This window comes from Suillus fuscotomentosus (genome assembly GCF_016647785.1).
Source record: "Suillus fuscotomentosus strain FC203 chromosome Unknown F5891scaffold_23, whole genome shotgun sequence".
Lineage (NCBI taxonomy): Eukaryota > Fungi > Basidiomycota > Agaricomycetes > Boletales > Suillaceae > Suillus > Suillus fuscotomentosus.
The window spans coordinates 690652-710260 of record NW_024539535.1 but is presented as its reverse complement, the minus strand read 5'-3'; the positions used below and the strand labels follow the sequence as shown (position 1 = coordinate 710260).

The following is a 19609-nucleotide window of genomic DNA, read 5'->3' as shown; positions in this document are numbered from 1 at the left end:
ATATCACTTGTCCCCCACTGTCAGTAACCGATAGAGCATGATACATCACCTACCACCAGTGATTAATAATATATTCCATGATACATCACTGCCTCATACGAGTACTAGCATATCCACTATAAATCATGATACATCGCATTTTAATGATATATCATTGCCCTCTACCGAGTATTAATAAAATATATTACTTGGATTGTGATATATCATGTACCTCAGCATTTTAATGATATATCATTGCCCTCTACCGAGCATTAATAAAATATATTACTTGGATTGTGATATATCATGTACCTCGGCATTCTAATACTAGGATACATGGTGTATCCTAGTATTAGAATGCCAAGGTACATGATATATCACAATCCAAGTAATATATTTTATTAATACTCGGTAGAGGGCAATGATATATCATTAAAATGTGAATTGATCCTATAGTGTCCCGTGTGATATATCACCAGTACTTAGCTTTCCGAATTGATGCTACAGTGTTCCATGTGATATATCACTTACTCTGGTATACTGCGTAGCCATACAGTGTGATATATCATGATACTTACTACCAGTAAATCAGTAAAATGCTAATGATACTGTGTTAGATGATCTGAATCTTCTCGTGGCAGAATCAATCAAATAGGGACACCAAAAAATCTCAAAATTAATATTGTTGACAAGGGTGCATAGGTATGTAGGTATGTATAAGGCTGGAGGCCTACAACGACATCATTTCTGAGACTTTTTCCGAGACTCTGAAGCATGGGGCTGTACCGCGTTCTGCTTTCTCTTAGGTGCCGCCTTCGTCACTTGCTGTGAGCTGGTATCACCAATTTTGTTAGCTTCCTCTGCTCGAGTTGAAGGACGTCCTGGGCATCCCGAGCGCCTAGCTTGGGTTGCGATGGTGTGTTTGGAGGATGTCAACGGCTTTGAATTATGCGCCAACATGACCTGGTCAGGTTCGAGTGGCAGCACGGGTTGTGGCAAGGTGACTGGCTGCACAGGCTGTGGCAAAGAGACTGGCTGCACAGTTTGTGGTGAAGAGATTGACAGGGCAGGTTCCAGACCCTTTAGTCACTTCTACTGTAGAACCCTGTCATAGGACATATACATTGGCCTGCAAAACCTGGACTACCGGATGCCGGCCGGTCCATGTAAATCCAGGCTCGGCCAATGCTGTAGAACTCTAGCAGGCCGATGCCTCACATAACAAAATATCAGAGGTGTAGGAAGGGGCTGGCCGGCCAGGTTGATGTTAGCAGAATGGGCCAGCCCAGATGTGCAGTGTGTATAAGGGGGCCGGCCGACCAATGTCTGCCAAATGGTGCATTAGGCCTACCTACCTCTGCATTATGTGAAAGGGGGCCAGCCAGCTACAAATTGAATTTCAGCTGAATGGGCCAGCCCTGATGTGCAGTGTGTAAGAGGGGGCCGGCCAACATATGTCTGCCAAATGGTGCATTAGGCCTGCCTGCCTCTGCAATATGTGAAAGGGGGCCGGCCAGCTGCAAATTGAATTTCAGCTGAATGGGCCAGCCCTGATGTGCAGTGTGTAAGAGGGGGCCGGCCGACATACCTCTCCCAAATGGTGCATTCAGCCTACCTATCTCTGCAATATGTGAAAGGGGGACAGCCAGTTGCAGATTGAATTTCACCTTTGTGAGCCACATGGGCCAACCTGTATATGCAGTATGAAGAAGGGGGCTAGCTAGCATACTGCTTCCATGATGGCCTGCCTGCCTCTGAGGTAGGTAGAAAGTGCACTCAACCTCACTTCAAAGCTGCAGTTGATGTAGCATTTGAGTAAGCTGTCCAGAAAAAATTGCAGCTTTCTGGTGCCATTTTGGTTTATCCGAGTTTGTGGCTGGCCACTTTATACAGAGTCTGCAACAGCAGGCTGGCCCATGTGACCAGCTATCCACCTCATACACACTACACAGCCTGTCCAGCAGACTAGGGTATAATCATAGCCAGAATAGCTGACCCAGCATATCAGGCTGCAATATAAGCAACACAACTATTGCAATGTTGGAAAAATCAAACTGTGGTTGATGTGGCATTCAAGTAAGCAGTCCAGAAAGATTCAAAGTAAGGAACATTGAGGCTTAAAAGTAGCCACAATCATGCACAAAACAAGTTTGGTGCAGGTCACTGTCCAGCAAGCTGGAGTATAGGTGAAAGTCAGGTCGGCCGGCTTGGTATTACATACTGCACAGCTCGTCTGGCCAGCTTGGGTATAGAAAACAGCCAGGCTGGCCGACCCAGTATTACAGGGTGCAACAACAGGCTGGCCTAGCCAGACTTGGCTAGGGTATTGGTGAAAGCCATGTGGGCCGGCCTGGTATTACACACTGCACAGCTTGTCTGGCCTGCTGGGGTATAGGACATAACCAGGCCGGCCAGCCTAGTATTACAGGATGCAACAACAGGCTGGCCCATGCTAGAATCTCACAACCAGTCTCCTTTGGTAGAGTAAGTCTGATTATCTACTGTTTAAGCCTCACTCATTTCAGATGCTCACCTTCTATATCTATAAGTGAGAGAAAGTGGATCGTTTCTGTTGCTAGCACATCATTGCCATGAAAATGATATACAAGCAACAGAAACGATCCACTTTCTCTCACTTATAGATATAGAAGGTGAGCATCTGAAATCAGTATCATGAAAATGATGTGCTCACTACAGAAACCATTCATTTTCTGTCACTCATAGACATAGAAGGTGTTGCACCCTGTAATACTGGGCTGGCCGGCCTGGCTGTGTTCTATACCCAAGCTGGCCGGACAGGTTGTGCAGTATGTAATACTGGGCCGGCCAACTTGGCTTGTCACCTATACCACAGCCAAGTCTGATAAGATTAGCAAAGTCTGGCTGGGCCAGCCTGTTGTTACACCCTGTAACACTGGGTCGGCCGGCCTGGCTGTGTCCTATACCATAGCTGGCCTGACATATTGTACAGTATGTAATACTGGTCCGGCCAGCCTAGTTGCCACCTACACCCCAGCTTGCTGGACTGTGTTATATACAAGACTTGTTTTGTGCATGGTTATGGCTACTTTTAAGCTGGACTGCTTACATGAATGCTACATCAACCACAGCTTGATCATGCCAACATTGCAATAGTTTTGTTGCTTATATTGCAGCCTGGTGTGCTAAGCCAGCATTCCTCAGTCGGCCGGATAGTCTGTGCAGTCTGTATGAGGTGGACGGCCAGTCATATAGTGCCATATTCTATATGGGCCAGCCTGCTGTTGCAGCCTGCACCTCTGGGCCGGCCAGCTTAGCTGGCACTTATACCTGAGCCGGTTGGACAGGATGTGCAGTATGTATACAGTGGCCAGCCACCCATCCCACATCGGCCAGCCTGCTGTTGCAGCCTGTAATATAAGGCTGGCTGCACACCATCATGGGCTGGCCTACTATTACAATATTTGGGCGAGGACACCTAACCTCATCTGGTATGTTTAGAAGTCAAGTAATTACATTATGAAGCCATCTTTAATATCAACTTGTCATGCTCCATTTTCCTTGAAAACTCTTCATGCCCTCAGCTGCAAACTCAGCCCACATGGAAGCCTGCTTTTCAGCATATGCCCTATGCCCATTCTTGATGCTTTCATCTGCCCTTGCTCTCTACTCCGACTCCTGCTTCTGAAACCACCATACTGTCCAACACATTTCATGCTGTACCAACTTCAGCTCTTCACTCCAACGGTCATATCGTGCTTTTGCTTTCAACCAATTGACTTGATAAACTAGGAATGGGGAACATAAGCTCAGTACCTTCATAAAAATCAGATAAGATTAAAACTCACATTCATTCATCCACTCGCTCTTCTGGCTGTCCTCTGCACTGTTGATTCTCCAAAACCAAGCTAGCCTATCAGAACCCTGACCATGCCTATTTTCCTCAGTGACTTCTTTGCTTACTGTAAGGTTCTCAGCCTTTAGGGCTTGATAAGATGACATTGTATCAGAATCAGCCCCTAATCGTTGCATTGCTGCCCTTGATCTGCGATATTCTTGAGCATGTTTGTTGATGGCCAAGGTGATTTTTCGAAGTTCCTTTGTTGATCTAGTACCCTGATGATGGATTGATTTGTTGGAGTGTAATTTCTCTCGAAACACCACAGATCTGTCACCGAGAGCTTGATGAAGCTTTTCCAGGCAGTCATTTGCTTGACCCTTTCGAAGCTCCAGTTCTTCTTGACGTAATGGAATAACAACATCATTCATGATCGGATCAGATGTCCCCCATGATGGCATCCAAAGTTCAGCAACCTCTGCAGGTGAGTCAGCATTATCTCCGACGTCCAAAATACTGTCTTCCCCCAGCTCTTCAATTCCTGGAAAATTAGATCCATCAGCCTCCTCCAGGCACAGTTCAGGGTCATCTTAGTGCAATCCTCCTCCCCCTTCCAATTCCATCCCATTTGTCATAACCAATGCAGTCTCGTGGAACTTATTGATGCGAGACAAGAGTTTCTGCCTTTTTTCTTCCATCAGAGTTCTCTGAGAAGCAGTTGGATCCTCTGGCAGTTGTCTTATAGAAGAACGTAGGCCATCTTCAATAACCCAATTTGAGTCAATCACACCTCAAATATTGAACACCTTACTGAGCATTTTCTATGTTGATACCCTCGATCAACCATGCAACAGCCCCAGTCCTACCATTGGTGGACACTTCGTTTTCAGTCAACCTTAGCCTTATTTCAGCCATAGTTGGAGCTTTTGATGATTCATAATCAGGTCCAATCAAAGTTGAATTTTACCGAACCTACCTTTATCCATTGTGAGCTGATAGATGTCGAGAAGCTCACCTCGGTGAAGAGCTGCTAGTTCAGCTTCCTTCTTCCATTTCTGAATATTGGCCCGATCAAGAGACTTCGTTAATTCTTCATACGGACCCTGAGTGTCTTTAATGCCCTGTATGGCTTGATGATACTTTTTAAGTAATAATTTGACTTTTGAAGTGTTCCATTAGTCAAAGTTGACATCTCAGAAATAAAGGGGACTTGCCAATTCTGACAAGCTTCTTCCAATTAGAATCCCTCATATGGTCATCCAAGACTTCCTGTCTGTGAGAGAGAGTCATGGACCTTGCAGTTGGGGAAATCTTGTTAAATGGGGCCCAGAGGGTCTCCAAGATTTCCCCATCAATATGACCAGCTCCTGTAATAAAATTAAGGCTGAATCTGGGAAAGCACAGTAGCTTATGAGCGCTTAGATGAAACTTGCCGACCGCTGGCAATATTTTGATTGATTGAGGAAGAGACAGGTGATAGCTTTGATTCACCCGTTCATGGAAGTGGATACTCCACTGGCATGCAACATCATAGATTATGAGTGCACTGCCAATATCTTCTGATGGATATTTCAATGCATTGCAGATGGAATAGTCCATGTTCATTTGCCTGACTATATAGTCAGCCCAATGTCGTAGTACAACAATGCAACCAACATACCTCTCTCCCTTTTGGAAGTCAACTACTGCATGGGGAACAAAACATCCATGCCTAGCACATGCAGTTGCCCCAACTCCTGTAGCTCTTAGGTTGCTTCTCTGGACATTGGCTGCATTCACAGCACGGTGATTGCTGCAAGATGATTTCTGAAATTATATTAGACATCATTTCTAATGATGCATGTCATGAAATATGACAACTCGCCTCTTTCTCTTCCACAGATTCTATTATGTGAGTTTCATAAGGTCCTTCTGTTACCATGTATCCCTTTCCGTCTGCTAGTGAAACATCATCTTCTGGAGTCTTCATCTTCATATGCTGAGCTGTAAAATTTCCATCGACAACATATCTTTGCATGACCAACCAACTGCCGACCACAAAAATTAGCTCAGTGGACAGTTGTTGATGAACCAACTTACCTGTCATAGGTATCCTTCCAAGAAGAAGGTAAGTTGATGCCAGGCTGGGGACATGCTGGACAATAAAGAGCTAAATCCCCTGGACCAGGAGATCTGTCCGACTCATATGCAAAGCCAAACCTTATTCTATTGACCAAATCCCTCCATATACGAGACACCCGCATAAGTTCACGGTAGCGATCCTTTTTATTATGTAAGCATGGGGTACAATGATGAAGAAATTGCTCACAGGTATTGTATGAGGGAAAGCATTGTTGGTAAAACGACGTAGCTTTTGATAGAAACTCATAGCTGAGGTCTTGCACTCCAAAGCGTCTATGAGGAAGTTATCTAGCACATCGAAGGTAAAAGCAGATTGAGGCCGAGTGATGCTGGCAGGAAATAACTTTGCTTTTAGCAGATGTAGATGTCTGTCCTTCTCAGCTCCAGGACACTGACACCAGGATACACAGTGTGAGTAAACTCCAGTGGAGTGCACAATGACCAGGTTAGACAATCCCAACTGTGTTTCATAAATAGTATCCCCCTCCACGTGTGCAAACACATCTTCCATGGCTCCAAGATCTGACCAGGGTGACAGGTTTGACTGCTGCAACACATTGGGACAAGGATGTCCCCCATGGCCAAGATGCATTATATACCCATGGTCCCATAGGGTAGTAGACTCGTAGAACTTGCCATTCCAAAGCTGAAGGTTGTGGAAGGGGTTGTGCTGGTGGGCTTTGACAGCACATGAGGAACACCAGCTGTGCTCTCCTGAGCAGGACAGACAACGAATAAAGCCCTCCTCTCGTCCGCAATCCTCACATTTCCCATTGTTGATCAGCTGTTCCAACTCCAACAACACTGAAAGATATTCATTGCGCCAAGGCAAGTATTCCCTGAGGAAATCATTTTGGGTCTGTAATGTTGGCTAGTTTTCAAGAATAATTATTTCCACAGAACTCACTTTTGTCTTTCGTTGGATACTATTTAAGCCTCCTGTCCCAAAATCATCATATATCTCTCTGTTATAATTAACCAGTGAATGATCTTCAATATTCTGGTGGTGTTTTTGTTTCACCGGTGAGGTTGGCTCCACCTCACTGTCATAGTCTTCATAGACAGTATCCGCTTCTTTCCATGAAACATTTCCCCTCCGAGTTTTAGATGAGATGTATGTATATTTATAAGCACCTCTTTTTCTCTTTGTTGGCTGGGCATCATCAGAAGATGTTGCTACTCTGGCCCTATTTTTCCGTCTTGGTGTGATTTTTGAGGTCATTGAAATTATGGGTTTGTTCAAAGGTAACAGAGGTCAGAGCACCACATGAATTTTGGCACAGCTACATAATGATTCCACCAAAAAAATAATTATGGGAATTTCCCAATACTATCTCCTACTCCTTATTCTCTTCCGACTCTTCCCTCCTACTAACTCTAAAAAGAAACTCTGCATCGGAAATGATGGCCTTGGCACCCCAACTCTGTCATGCACAGCATCCTTCATGAAATGGGCAATTACAACCCGTTCTCCATTAAGCCAGGGACCAACAGAATGTTCTAGCACCCGCCCTGCAATATACAGTGGCTCAAAAAAGTGTCCCAATGTTTGTAGCTTTTCATGTAATTGCTGTATCATGTGTCAAGCTGTGGGAATATGACTAAGCCATAGGGAGGTGTCGGAAGGGTCTGCTTCTCAGCTTCATTTCGGTTCCCTATACCGTGGGAAAATAACGACATTATGTGAAGATATGATCATTTTAATTTGATGACTCATTGGGACACTTTTTTGACTTTGAGTTTAACTAATGTAATCTCTATAATTCTAGTACTTTGTGTGACCTCCTTCTGCCCCAATCACTTCTGCCACTCTTCTAGACATATTCTCCATCAATTTTGGGTATTCCTCTTTGGTATTTTCATCATACTCTGTTGTAACACTGTCTCATAGTTGGAATAGCCCCTATGGTGAATCTTGATATGCTACAAGCAATTTCTTGAGTGATTCTCAGGGGTATTCAATATGGTTGATGTCTTGCATCTATGCTGAACATGATAGAATAGTAATATCATGGTCTTTAAGTTATTTGGTAGCCAATCTAGAAGGTTGCTCTATAAGACTTAAGATCTCTTAATCACTATATTATAATCGGAAAGGCCACTGATGCTAAAAAGGTGACTAAATTGATTATTTCCATCATCTCTATGACTATCTCTACTCAAATAGTCAAACAGACTCTTAAGACAGCCCACTTTGAAGCTATAATCAAGAGAAACAGATTCTTCTGTCTCCAACCTATAAACAGAAAAGACAAGATGCTACTTTCAAGTACAAATATTAGACTGCTAATAGCTGAAAGAGGTTTATCTGGTTATATGAGGTTAAAATCAATAGGATGAGATCATATGGCAAGGAATTTGTATTAAAATTGATAGCACAACCATTAAGATAAAGAAAAGTTGAATAAACACTTAAGTTTCAAGACGAAAACTCGATGTTATAGAACTATATGAGATAAAATGGAGTAGGAATTTTCTATGAAGTAAAGGGGAGGATGAATATAGAGTAGTAAACACTCATTTGACAGGAGTGTCTGCTAAGAAGCATGCAGGAGTTATGAGTTAATGAAGAGAATACTGTTTTGTGATAAGACAATGACCCTAAGTATACCTCTAAATCAGCCACCAATAGCTTGCAGACCATGATATTACTATTCTATCATGTTCAGCATAGATGCAAGACATCAACCATATTGAATACCTCTGAGAATCACTCAAGAAATTGCTTGTAGCATATCAAGATTCACCATAGGGGCTATTCCAACTATGAGACAGTGTTACAACAGAGTATGATGAAAATACCAAAGAGGAATACCCAAAATTGATGGAGAATATGTCTAGAAGAGTGGCAGAAGTGATTGGGGCAGAAGGAGGTCACACAAAGTACTAGAATTATAGAGATTACATTAGTTAAACTCAAAGTCAAAAAAGTGTCCCAATGAGTCATCAAATTAAAATGATCATATCTTCACATAATGTCGTTATTTTCCCACGGTATAGGGAACCGAAATGAAGCTGAGAAGCAGACCCTTCCGACACCTCCCTATGGCTTAGTCATATTCCCACAGCTTGACACATGATACAGCAATTACATGAAAAGCTACAAACATTGGGACACTTTTTTGAGCCACTGTAGACCATTGCTCCAGGGGAATAATCTAGTTCTGCATGGAGGTCTGCCAAGGCCAAAGTGGCATGATGATTTCTTCCTAGACTGACCAGGAGATCAAAAAGGGATGGGGATCCACCAGCATCTCTGTGGCTAAAGGTAACACGGTTAGCAATAATTTCAAGCCCTGAAAAGATTGAGGGCCAAGAGTCCACTGGAGCAGGGTTCTTTGGGTTCTTTTTTGATCCATGACGGACTTCTTTGATGGCCTGAGAAAATGCAGAGTTGCTAGCTTGAAAAAGATCCGGAGCCACAACTCCAGTAATGACATTCCATAGAACTTCTGATGTTGTCAAGGCAGCTAACCATTGTTGGACCTTCTCTGATTTGTAAGACTCTGAGGTCACCAATGGATCCACTCGTCGCTAAGAATAGAGTTAAGCCTAGACCCAATATATATAACAAGTGAAAATACAATACCTCCCGTCTTTGCATGAAATATGCAGGAGCTACTGTAATTCTACCAGCCCCAAATTCCCCTCCTTCAGCTAGAACCATATATCCATCATCTCTCCAACATTTGTTGACATCTTTAGGATCAACAGTTTTGAGAAGGGATTCTCTCAAGCCACCAGTGATGTGATTGAGATGCTCCTAATTAATTAATCAGCCCTGAAGGAAAATCCCCAACCAGAAACATACTATGCGAGAAGCTGTCAAAATATCAGGGAGATGAACTACCAAAATTTTTCCGTGCCTGTCCACGATGGTTGCTGGAACTGAAATTTTGCCGAGCACAGCCTCAGGGAAGAACTTCTTCAGTCTCTCCGGTTCAGCAGTTGCTGACCCATCCCTGTTGGGTTGTGACAAATTGACCTTGTCAGTATATCGGTCTACATCCCAATTGACATTGACTGTAATTCTCCATTAAATTTCATGTGCAACCCTAAATATTAACCTACTCACTAGGGTTGACCATGGCATGTGCAATGGTCAGGGCGGCCCAGTCAATTTCATATTCGGAAATTGAGGTATAACCAAAGTTCAAGGTATCACCGGGTGATGCCAAGCATTGCTGTAGCTGTACTGCTATTCTCATCCTTGATTCCCTCAGTCATTAATAGCTGGCTGCAATGAATACAGAACCACAGTTACCTAGCTTTATGCAGCAATTCTGTTTGAACTTGGCCATCTTTTAGGACCCCTAGTTCAGATGAATTGCCCATTATCTCTCTGGTCCTCCTGTCAAGACTTGCCAAAACCTCAGTTGTCTGCCTTTTGACTTGGTTCATGAGTGAAAAAAAGTGAACCAAAGTTCTCGCGCTCCGGACTCATGTTGACTGAACTTAGTTGTGATGTAATTAGAACACATTATGTAATAGCCTAATACACCCTAATTAAATTTTAAATTGGACCACATATAGCTAGTCTCCTCTAGTAGAGTAAGTGTGAGGCTCGAACAATAGACAATCAAACTTGCTCTACTAGAGGAGACAGTAGACAATTAAACTTACTTTAATTGTGGTGTTGTGAGCGAGGCTGACTCAATTAACTAGGCTGGCTCTACTCCACTAAGAACACCATGGGGGCAGCCACCCTGTGCCATGAAAATGAAATGATTCACTTTCTTTCACTTATAGATATATCATTGACCTCAACAGTCATGAAAATGATGTGCTCGCAACAGAAACAATTCACTTTCTTTCACTCATAGATATAGAAGGTGAACTACATAGGCTCAACCAGCCTGTTTTTTTCTATATCTATAAGAGAGAGAAAGTGGATCGTTTCTGTTGCTTGTATATCATTGCCATGAAAATGATGTGCTCGCAACAGAAACAATTCACTTTCTTTCCCTCATAGATATAGAAGGTGGTGAACTACATAGGCTGGACCAGCCTGTTGTTTTCTATAAGCAAGAGAAAGTGGATCGTTTCTGTTGTGAGTACATGGCAATGATGTACTCGCAACAGAAACGATTCACTTTCTTTCACTCATAGATATAGAAGGTGGTGAACTACATAGGCTGGACCAGCCTGTTGTTTTCTATATCTATAAGTGAGAGAAAGTGGATCGTTTCTGTTGTGAGTACATGCATTGCCATGTACTCACAACAGAAACGATTCACTTTCTTTCACTATTAGATATAGAAGGTGAGCATCTGAAATGAGTGAGGCTCGAACAATATATAATCAAACTTACTCTACTGGAGAAGACTGGTTGTTAGACTGTGGTGTTCTCAGTGAGGCTGACGTGATCAGCTAGGCTGGCTTAACCTCACTAATGACACCATGGGCGCAGCTGCCCTGTCCCTTCACAAAAATGATGTGCTCGCAACAAACAGATTGTATTCTTTCCAAACTTACTTTAATTGAGGTGCAGTCAGTGAGGCGCATGTCACCTTGCATTACTCTCACGATCACGTGACTTAATTTTTGGGCAAAAAGTTATGAGTCACATGTCCAGAATATGCCCATACAAGGGTGATACATTTAGTCTATGTTCTACACCAAGCAAAGTACAAGTCGGAGTCGAAAAAACTAAGATAGAAAAAACTAAGGTAAATAATGCAAGACAGGGATGGAGGGGCCCTCTCCATCCTAGCCTTGCACCCTACAGTAAATGAAGCAAAGTAAAAAAGTAAACTAATAATGAGCCAACTGTAATGATAGTTAGTATGATGTTGAATATCAAAGTGATGCTTACCGAATTAAACATGTCAAAAAAAAATGGGAGGCGCATCAAGTGCAGACCAAAAACTATGGCAAAGATCAGTATCATCTTGAATCTTGAAAAGACACTTACCTCATCAAAACCGCTACCAGACAATGTGTGAGATAAAGCTGAAAAAACACTGTTAGCACAAATCAGACTTGAAAACAAAACAAAAAACAAGCCGGAAAATTCAGTGGATCTGATAAAGCTAGAGAGCAGGTTAGTAAATTAGATTTTAACAGGAGAGACAGATATATGAAGGCAGCCAGTCCCTGGGGACATGGATGGTCAAAAAATTATCCCCCAGAGCCCAAAGTGAGAGGCGCCAGTCCCTGGGGACATGGATGGCCAAAAAATATCCCCCAGAGCCCAAAGTTAGAGGCGCCAGTCCCTGGGGACATGGATGGCCAAAAAATTATCCCCCAGAGCCCAAAGTGAGAGGCGCCAGTCCCTGGGGACATGGATGGCCAAGAATATATCTAAAAAAACTAAAGAAAAGTGAGCCGCTGGCAGAATGAGAAGACTCACCTTTAAGGCGCGCTATCAAATTTGATAGCGCGCCAGTTATTAACAAGAACTGTAAATAAATATGAAAAAAATCAGTATTGTCAAGCAGATGTACAAAGAACTTACTTGTTATTATGGGCTTGATGACTGCAGCGCTGCCTTTGACTACTTGCAGCTGCAGTCTGCAAGTAGCCAAAGGTCAGATGCAAGGAAGGTATGGTAGAGTAAAGGAGGATGAGTAGCGTTGCAATACATGGTTAAAGGTTGAAAGAAACGAACCGTGGGAGAAATGGAAATGGTTGATGTACTGTTTGTTGATTTGTTCTTGTTTGCCGGAATATCACGTGCACAATTGTGGTTGGTTTTTGCGCACAATTGTCTTTTGTGGATGTGTCTCTATTGTCAACGCATCTCCTTCGTCACTTGTAAGTTTTATTTCTTTTGTTTGTGACTATGTAACATACTGACTACTATTTCAGGCCAACGTTTGCTCAACGCGCATGTTTTGTGGACGCGTCTCTATTGTCAACGCGTCTTCGTCACTTGTAAGTTTTATTTCTTTTGTTTGTGACTATGTGACCATACTGACTACTATTTCAGCCAATGTTTGCTCAACGCGCGTGTTTTGTGGACGCGTGTTTATTGTAAACGCATCTCTTTTGCTACTGGTGAGTTTTTGTTGTTATTCTGTGGCACAGTGGCAAACTAACTACAATTTTAGTTCAATCTTTCGTCAACACACATTTTGTGGACGCGCGTCTCTTGTCAACACGTCTCTTTCGTTTCTGGTGAGTTTTTGTTCTTTTTCTGTGGCGCTGTCGCATACTAACTACAAATTTAGTTCTATCTTTCGTCAACACGCGTTTTGTGGACACGCGTCTCTTGTCAACGTGTCTCTTTTGTTTCTGGTGAGTTTTTGTTCTTTTTCTGTGGCGCTGTCGCATACTAACTACAAATTTAGTTCTATCTTTCGTCAACACGTGTTTTGTGGACACGCGTCTCTTGTCAACGCGTCTCTTTCGTTACTAGTGAGTTTTTACTGTTGTTGTGTGGCGCTGTGGCATACTGACTACAATTTTAGGTTCTCTATCATGGTGCGCACCAAAAACACTGCAAAGAAGTGCACTGGTGGCTCAGCGCCACGTGTACACCTTAACATACTCAAGACCGCCGCCAAGAGCCTTTCTAGAGAGCCGGCTGGGGGCCAAAGTTTGGAGATGTCCAAACCGGTTCATCACAATGAGGTAAGTCTTTTGTTTCTTGCTGTATGTGTGCTAATGTACCTTCTTCTCCCAACAGTTCTGTATCCTCTGCTGGGATGGCTCTGCATCATTTAAAGAGAATACACTCTTTATGTGCAACCACTGCCCCAGAGTGATGTATATGTCTTAGCTTTAGACAATAATGTTTGGTTGTTTGTGAATGAAACTTTGGTAGATGCACTTTGTGGATTTTGAATATAGTGAAAATTGTCAACATAAATGTCACATGACCGTGTTTGTCACATGACCGTTGTAGAAACAACAATACAGAGAGGAACAAATAATGCTCCTAGCTGTATCTATAATAGTTGAAGGTCGTGCGTTGCCTAGCCTGCGTTACTTGAGGAGACAAGTGCGTTCGACCCTAAAGGGGAAGCGAGTGCAGCCAAGATCTAGAGGTACGCGCTTCAGCGAAGTGCGAGAAAGCGCAGGTGCGCGCAAGGCGCGGGAACACGCGCGCGTATTAGCGCGAAGCGCGGGAAAGCGCGCGCGCGTATGCGGAAAATGATAAAGACTAGACTCAAGTGATAATATAATGCAAGAAAAGAGAAGGGAGATGCGAAGTATAGACAAATAGACTTCTACTATATTCTGCTAAGTAGTAAGTAAGTGATAACTAGTAATTGGGAGGTAAAAGTCCCTCTCTAATAGTATGTACTGCTGGCACTTATACAGCGTGCCTAAGCGCGGTCATGCGGAGCCGAAGCGCTACCGAGTAGGTATGTAAAGATATATATGAGTGAGAATCCATGATAAAAATAAAGGTGGAACTATGCTAATAAAGGAAATGGAAATATACGTACTAGGGAGCTTGGTGGACAGTGGATGGATGCTTCTGGATGGCTGGCGCCATAGGGTGCGCAAGCGCAGGAATGCGCGCGCATATACATCGCGAAGCGCGGGAATGGTGCGCGCATGGCGCGTGTTGCGCGGGAAAGCTGCGCGTCATATAGAGATAGCTGTGGGTAGTGCACAGAGTGACGCTACAAGTTCGTGCTATGTACTTCCTCGTGTAAAGCGCCATATCAGACCATGAGACGCACGAGTCTCTACACCGTGTTTGTCACATGACCTTGTTTGTAATGTTGAGTTTTTCAACAATGAAGTCTGGTCCAACAGTACATCTGCAAACTTGTACCGGCCTGCATCCCTGTGATTCTTATTTGTCAGATATAATGGCCAGCTGGACTCTTGTTTTTAGCAATGTGTTGAATGAACACAAAGATTCCTTTGTAGCAGCTAAAGGAAATTCTGGCATCAGGGCTCGCATCCTCAAGACAATCAAAGATGCTATAGGCAGCAGTGAAGCAGCCAAAGACCCTTGTGTCATGCTTCCTGAGAAAAATCTGCACAAAGTGAGCTTTTATAATTGTGTTCTATACTAATCTAATCAATACAGGCTGTTCGTGCCTATTATTTGGACTTCCTGGAAGATGATGAGGATCGCAAAGCAGAGGAAGAGATTATTGAGGGAGGAACTAAGGACACATCTGCTCCAGATGCTGTTACTGTAGAGATGGTGAGACAGAGGGAAGATGATAAGCCTGAGGATGCTGGGAAGTACAAGACAGAATTCTCTGGTTTTGATGTCATCCAAAAATTATTTAAGGATGAATTTGCAGAATATGACAAGCAGCACAGAGATACCTCCAACCCAAAGTCTATGGGTCAGAGGACAAGATTGGCCCGCATGTGGCACCAGGCCATGTCCCCTGAGGTGAAGAAGGAGCTTGAGCGAGTTGCAGGAAAATGGAACCAGGAAGGACCTCCTGCAGATACCAAGGACAGGTATTTTTTTCCCAAGATTCTATTGGCATACATGCTATATAACTCAACAATACATCAATAGATACCATACCCGTAACCAGAAAAAAATGATGGAGGACTTTATGGACATGGTCCAGAGAACCATGGGATTGCATGTCGTCATCCTTACAGCCCATGACCGAGGTGAGGGAAAAGCTCCTGGAACTACTGTGTAAGTGTTTTTGATGCTTCATATTGTTAATCATGACTAACTTGTTTCTAAAGCTGGGAGACTTCGCCACAAAAGGCCAAAAAACCTTTTACTCAGGCGACCAAAGACAATCAGAAATGGGCAGAACATGCTCAAGATCGTCTTGCCAACTGGCTTCTCGAAGGAGAATATGGTAAATGTCTCTTTTAATTTTTTAATTTAATATGGTAGCTAAAAGTCTGTCAGCCGATGGAGAGGTTAGTGATGGAGAGGATGACGATGAAAATAATCTCCCAGATCTCACTGTTGAGGTCGATGATGATGGTTATCCTTGCCTACCCACAGGCTTTGTATGTCTCAAGCTGAAGCACAGACAACGGCTTGTTCAGGCTGTCTTTCAAAAGGCCTACGGTGAGTTGATTTGTCTTATGTGATTGTATCATTTACTCACTTTTCCCAGCTGTTATTACCAACAATCCTAGGGCTCTGGTGCCCTGGGGTGAGATGTCGACCGATCCCACTCACTACCTTGATTCAGGATGCATTCCTGAGAATGTTGTCATCAGGGATCCTTCCCACCTCCAAAAGGACACGATCACTGCAATCTACTCCCACTGGAAAGACCGTGCTAGTCATGACATGCCGATTGTACGTTTTGTTGGATATAGGCAAGCTGATTTCTATGATGCTCGCACTAAGAAAGGAGCTGCAAAGGGCAAGTCAAGGGCGAAGCCTGCCTATGTTGAAGTCTCTTCAGATGAGGAAGGACTCTTGAACAAGGTCACCAATGGTAAAAGCTCTTCAGATGAAGATGACGTCGAGGTGGAGACTCCGACCATTCCTGAGTCCAGCCCAAAATACCATCTTGCTAGGGACATGGTCCCTTACCTCAAGTCTCTCTCTACTGTCCCTTCATATCATCGTCTTCTTACTGCGGTTCAGAAGCTTCCGGTATGTCAGATCTCTTAACCTCATGATTTTACATTGATTTTGTCTTTTTTAAAGCAAAGAACAGATTCAAAGTCAAGGAAACAGCATCTTCCTGTCTGGGCTTCTTGGACATGGTCTCAGGCATATCTGCCTCAAGACATCCATGAGGATATGAAAATTGCCTCAGTCGCCCTGGAGCATTTGAGTAACTACCAGTTCAATTCTCGTGGATGGGGCATAGTTGTGGCCCTGGGACTTGGACTCCTACTTCGTGAGTGTCATCGTACTCAGGAGTATGAAGCCGACGAAGCTGGAGATGATGTACCTGACTACTTGGGTAACTCAATCTTGGGCATCCAGATGGGCGACCAGATTGAGGAAAAGGTTGTAGAGATAGGGGCAGCAGTAGAAGCCATGCTGAAAGATGAGAGCCTGGGGTTGTCTGTTGTGAGGAAAGACATTGAGAAGAGGCGTTCAGAGGAGAAAATGAAGTTGAAGGAGAAAAGGAGAGTCGAGGAGGAGAAGAGGGCTGAGGAGGAGAAGAGGGTCAAGGAAGAAGAAAGATTGGCTAAGGAAGCAAGCAAGGTGGACAAGAGGGTGAGGAAATCCAATGCTAAAGGGAAGGGTAAGAGGCCTGCTGCAGATGTGGAGGAACCAACCAAGAAAAAGGTGAAAGCTTCCCCTCCTGATCCACCTCGTCATTCTGCCAGAGACAAAGCACCTCCAAAGAAGTACAATGTCTGAAATATTTGATATATCATTCCATACATCTTGTATCACAATGGCTTAGAGTTGATTCAATGTTTTGTATATCTGTGCTTGAGACTTAAAGAAATATTCAATATGGCACTGGCCATACATGTTTGAATATAGGTCATTACTCATGCAGCTGGCCCATTTGCACAGACTGCACAACCAGGCCGGCCCTCATTGGTATGGGTCACTATAGGTGCGGCCAGCCCCCTTTTCACACTGTAGAAGCAGGCCGGCCCACAGGAGTATAGGCCATTACCAATGCAGCTGGCCCATTTGCACAGACTGCACAACCAGGCCGGCCCTCATTGGTATGGGTCACTATAGGTGCGGCCAGCCCCCTTTTCACATTGTAGAAGCAGGCCGGCCCACAGGAGTATAGGCCATTACCAATGCAGCTGGCCCATTTGCACAGACTGCACAACCAGGCCGGCCCTCATTGGTATGGGTCACTATAGGTGCGGCCAGCCCCCTTTTCACATTGTAGAAGCAGGCCGGCCCACAGGAGTATTGGTCATAACCTATGCAACTGGCCCATTTGCATAGAACGAAATACAGGGCCGGCTGGTATTGACCTTTGGGGCAGCTGTTCCCCTTCACATATGCCAGGGGCAGACTGCCAGAATGTTGGGTTCTTCACAATTCACTGTACACTATCAATGGCTATAACTTGATGTAGATTATGCATGACCTGGCCTTCATAGTGTACAGTGAATTTTGAATAGCCCAAGATTGATGCCCTAGCCACTGTATATATTTTAGAATATTCACAGATTCACCATCACAGTGATATGCAGGGTGAGGATGGCTCATCACCTCTACATGCATGTGTTACAGTTTTGTGGGTCACAACTGTACTACTAGTGTATTGCACAAATTTTGTAGGTTTTATATTATTTTTTCATTAGCCTTTATCATCAGTATTCAAGTTGGATCAAAGGTAATAACCTCATCCCAATCCTTTGATCCAACTTGAATACTGATGATGTTCGGATAGTTTAGTTACTGATCCAAAATTGTTTACACTGCACTGTATTTTAGATATTACCATTTTTTTATACTGGAGGATGGAGGTCTTCAAGTGCCTTCAAAACCATACTAATCCAAGAGCTACCATTAGCCCCTACAGTGTTTGGCCTATCTGTCATTTATACTAGAGACACTGGCCTGTCCAGGTCCTGCAGATACATCATGTATACTAGAGACACCAGCCTGTCCAGGTACTGCAGGTATGTAGAGACACCGGCCTGTCCAAGTCCTGCAGATACATCATGTATACTAGAAACACCGGCCTGTCCAGGTACTGCAGGTATGTAGAGACACCGGCCTGTCCAGGTCCTGCAGATACATCATGTATACTAGAAACACCGGCCTGTCCAGGTACTACAGGTATGTAGAGACACTGGCCTGTCCAGGTCCTGCAGATATATCATTTTTACTAGAGTCATTGGCCTGTCCATATTTCACATAGTCGGCCGATCCTGGATATACGTACACCGGCCGGTGTCCGGTAGGCCAGGTTTTGCAGGCCAATGTACACATCCTATGACAGGGTTTTACAGTGTCATATGACTGAAAGGTGTGCGGTCTGATATGTCGGGAAGAGTTGCAAGAGTACATAGTTATATCAAAGATATCATTATTGCTGCACGCAATGCCATCTACAAGTTAGGCACCCCGATCAAGGGTGCCACTGTCAAACGTCTTCTAAAAGAGTCATCACTTGTGCCTACCCTTGTAAGCATATCTCGGTGTTCATTTAACTTGGCCTTTATTGTACGTCACCCACAGAATGCCTTTGCTGACCGTTTAGGTCCTTTTGGCTTTGATTGCTTTCCAATGCTCGTTGTCGACCTTCTACACGAATTTGAGCTGGGTGTCTTCAAGGCTGTCTTCAAACATCTCATCAGGCTACTCTACGCTATAAACTCTGAATGGATAGTTGTCCTGAATGAACGGTAAGACATCTGACTGCAGAGGAGTTCTATCTAATGTGGATACCTTTTACCATAGCTTTCGCTCAATCCCTTCCTTTGGCAAGGGCGCTATTCGGCGCTTTCCAACAAATGTATCTGATGTCCAACAAAATGCTGCAAGGCACTTTGAAGATGTCTTACAGGTTAGTCTGACAGTCCTCGTGGTTTCTGACACTAATTTGCTTCTTTTTTTTGGAACAGTGCACAATCCCTGCCTTCGAAGGATTGTTCCCTAGAGAGCACGATGATATTATTTGGCTTCTTCTCTTTCAACTGGCAGAATGGCATGCCCTCGCCAAACTTCGGCTTCACACCGACGATTCACTCGACAAACTCGATCAAGCGCTGAATGCCTTAGGAAAGCAACTTCGGTGATTTCAGCAGTTTACATGTTCAGCCTTTGAAACTATGGAGCTTCCAAGTGAAGTTGCTGCACGTCAGAGGAGGCAAGACACTCATCCGCAGTCTACCAATCAAGAAGCA

The 19609-nt window shown here is 43.8% G+C and overlaps 5 protein-coding genes across 5 annotated transcripts; 2 read left to right on the top strand and 3 right to left on the bottom strand.

The window, feature by feature from the left end:
* Positions 1-720: 720 nt before the first annotated feature.
* On the bottom strand, positions 721-1833 carry F5891DRAFT_979780 (uncharacterized protein; the record flags this gene model as incomplete). Its single annotated transcript, XM_041376930.1, has 6 exons — positions 721-1014; positions 1103-1177; positions 1335-1336; positions 1568-1600; positions 1647-1669; positions 1766-1833. 6 exons carry the CDS (start codon positions 1831-1833, stop codon positions 721-723), a joined length of 495 nt encoding a protein of 164 aa, XP_041226828.1.
* Positions 1834-3624: 1791 nt separating this feature from the next.
* F5891DRAFT_951064 (uncharacterized protein) lies at positions 3625-6770 on the bottom strand (the record flags this gene model as incomplete). Its single annotated transcript, XM_041375012.1, has 11 exons — positions 3625-3746; positions 3807-4359; positions 4435-4556; positions 4585-4586; positions 4608-4719; positions 4773-4925; positions 4987-5405; positions 5457-5602; positions 5676-5823; positions 5876-6057; positions 6105-6770. Coding segments are annotated over 11 exons (2625 nt in total), but the record flags the coding sequence as incomplete, so codon positions are not given.
* A 2373-nt stretch (positions 6771-9143) lies between these two features.
* F5891DRAFT_979778 (uncharacterized protein) lies at positions 9144-10318 on the bottom strand (the record flags this gene model as incomplete). The annotated part of the gene is made up of 6 exons (XM_041376929.1): positions 9144-9179; positions 9284-9451; positions 9507-9680; positions 9729-9940; positions 9993-10126; positions 10182-10318. The coding sequence occupies 6 exons, from the start codon at positions 10316-10318 to the stop codon at positions 9144-9146; spliced, it is 861 nt and encodes a 286-aa protein (XP_041226826.1).
* Positions 10319-12144: 1826 nt separating this feature from the next.
* On the top strand, positions 12145-13626 carry F5891DRAFT_979777 (uncharacterized protein; the record flags this gene model as incomplete). The annotated part of the gene is made up of 9 exons (XM_041376928.1): positions 12145-12239; positions 12345-12446; positions 12728-12793; positions 12849-12916; positions 12970-13036; positions 13090-13156; positions 13210-13276; positions 13330-13492; positions 13548-13626. 9 exons carry the CDS (start codon positions 12145-12147, stop codon positions 13624-13626), a joined length of 774 nt encoding a protein of 257 aa, XP_041226825.1.
* A 1059-nt stretch (positions 13627-14685) lies between these two features.
* F5891DRAFT_1187956 (uncharacterized protein) lies at positions 14686-17141 on the top strand (the record flags this gene model as incomplete). The annotated part of the gene is made up of 7 exons (XM_041366930.1): positions 14686-14865; positions 14910-15298; positions 15360-15488; positions 15542-15660; positions 15714-15878; positions 15928-16418; positions 16473-17141. The coding sequence occupies 7 exons, from the start codon at positions 14686-14688 to the stop codon at positions 17139-17141; spliced, it is 2142 nt and encodes a 713-aa protein (XP_041226824.1).
* Between the last annotated feature and the right edge of the window lie 2468 nt (positions 17142-19609).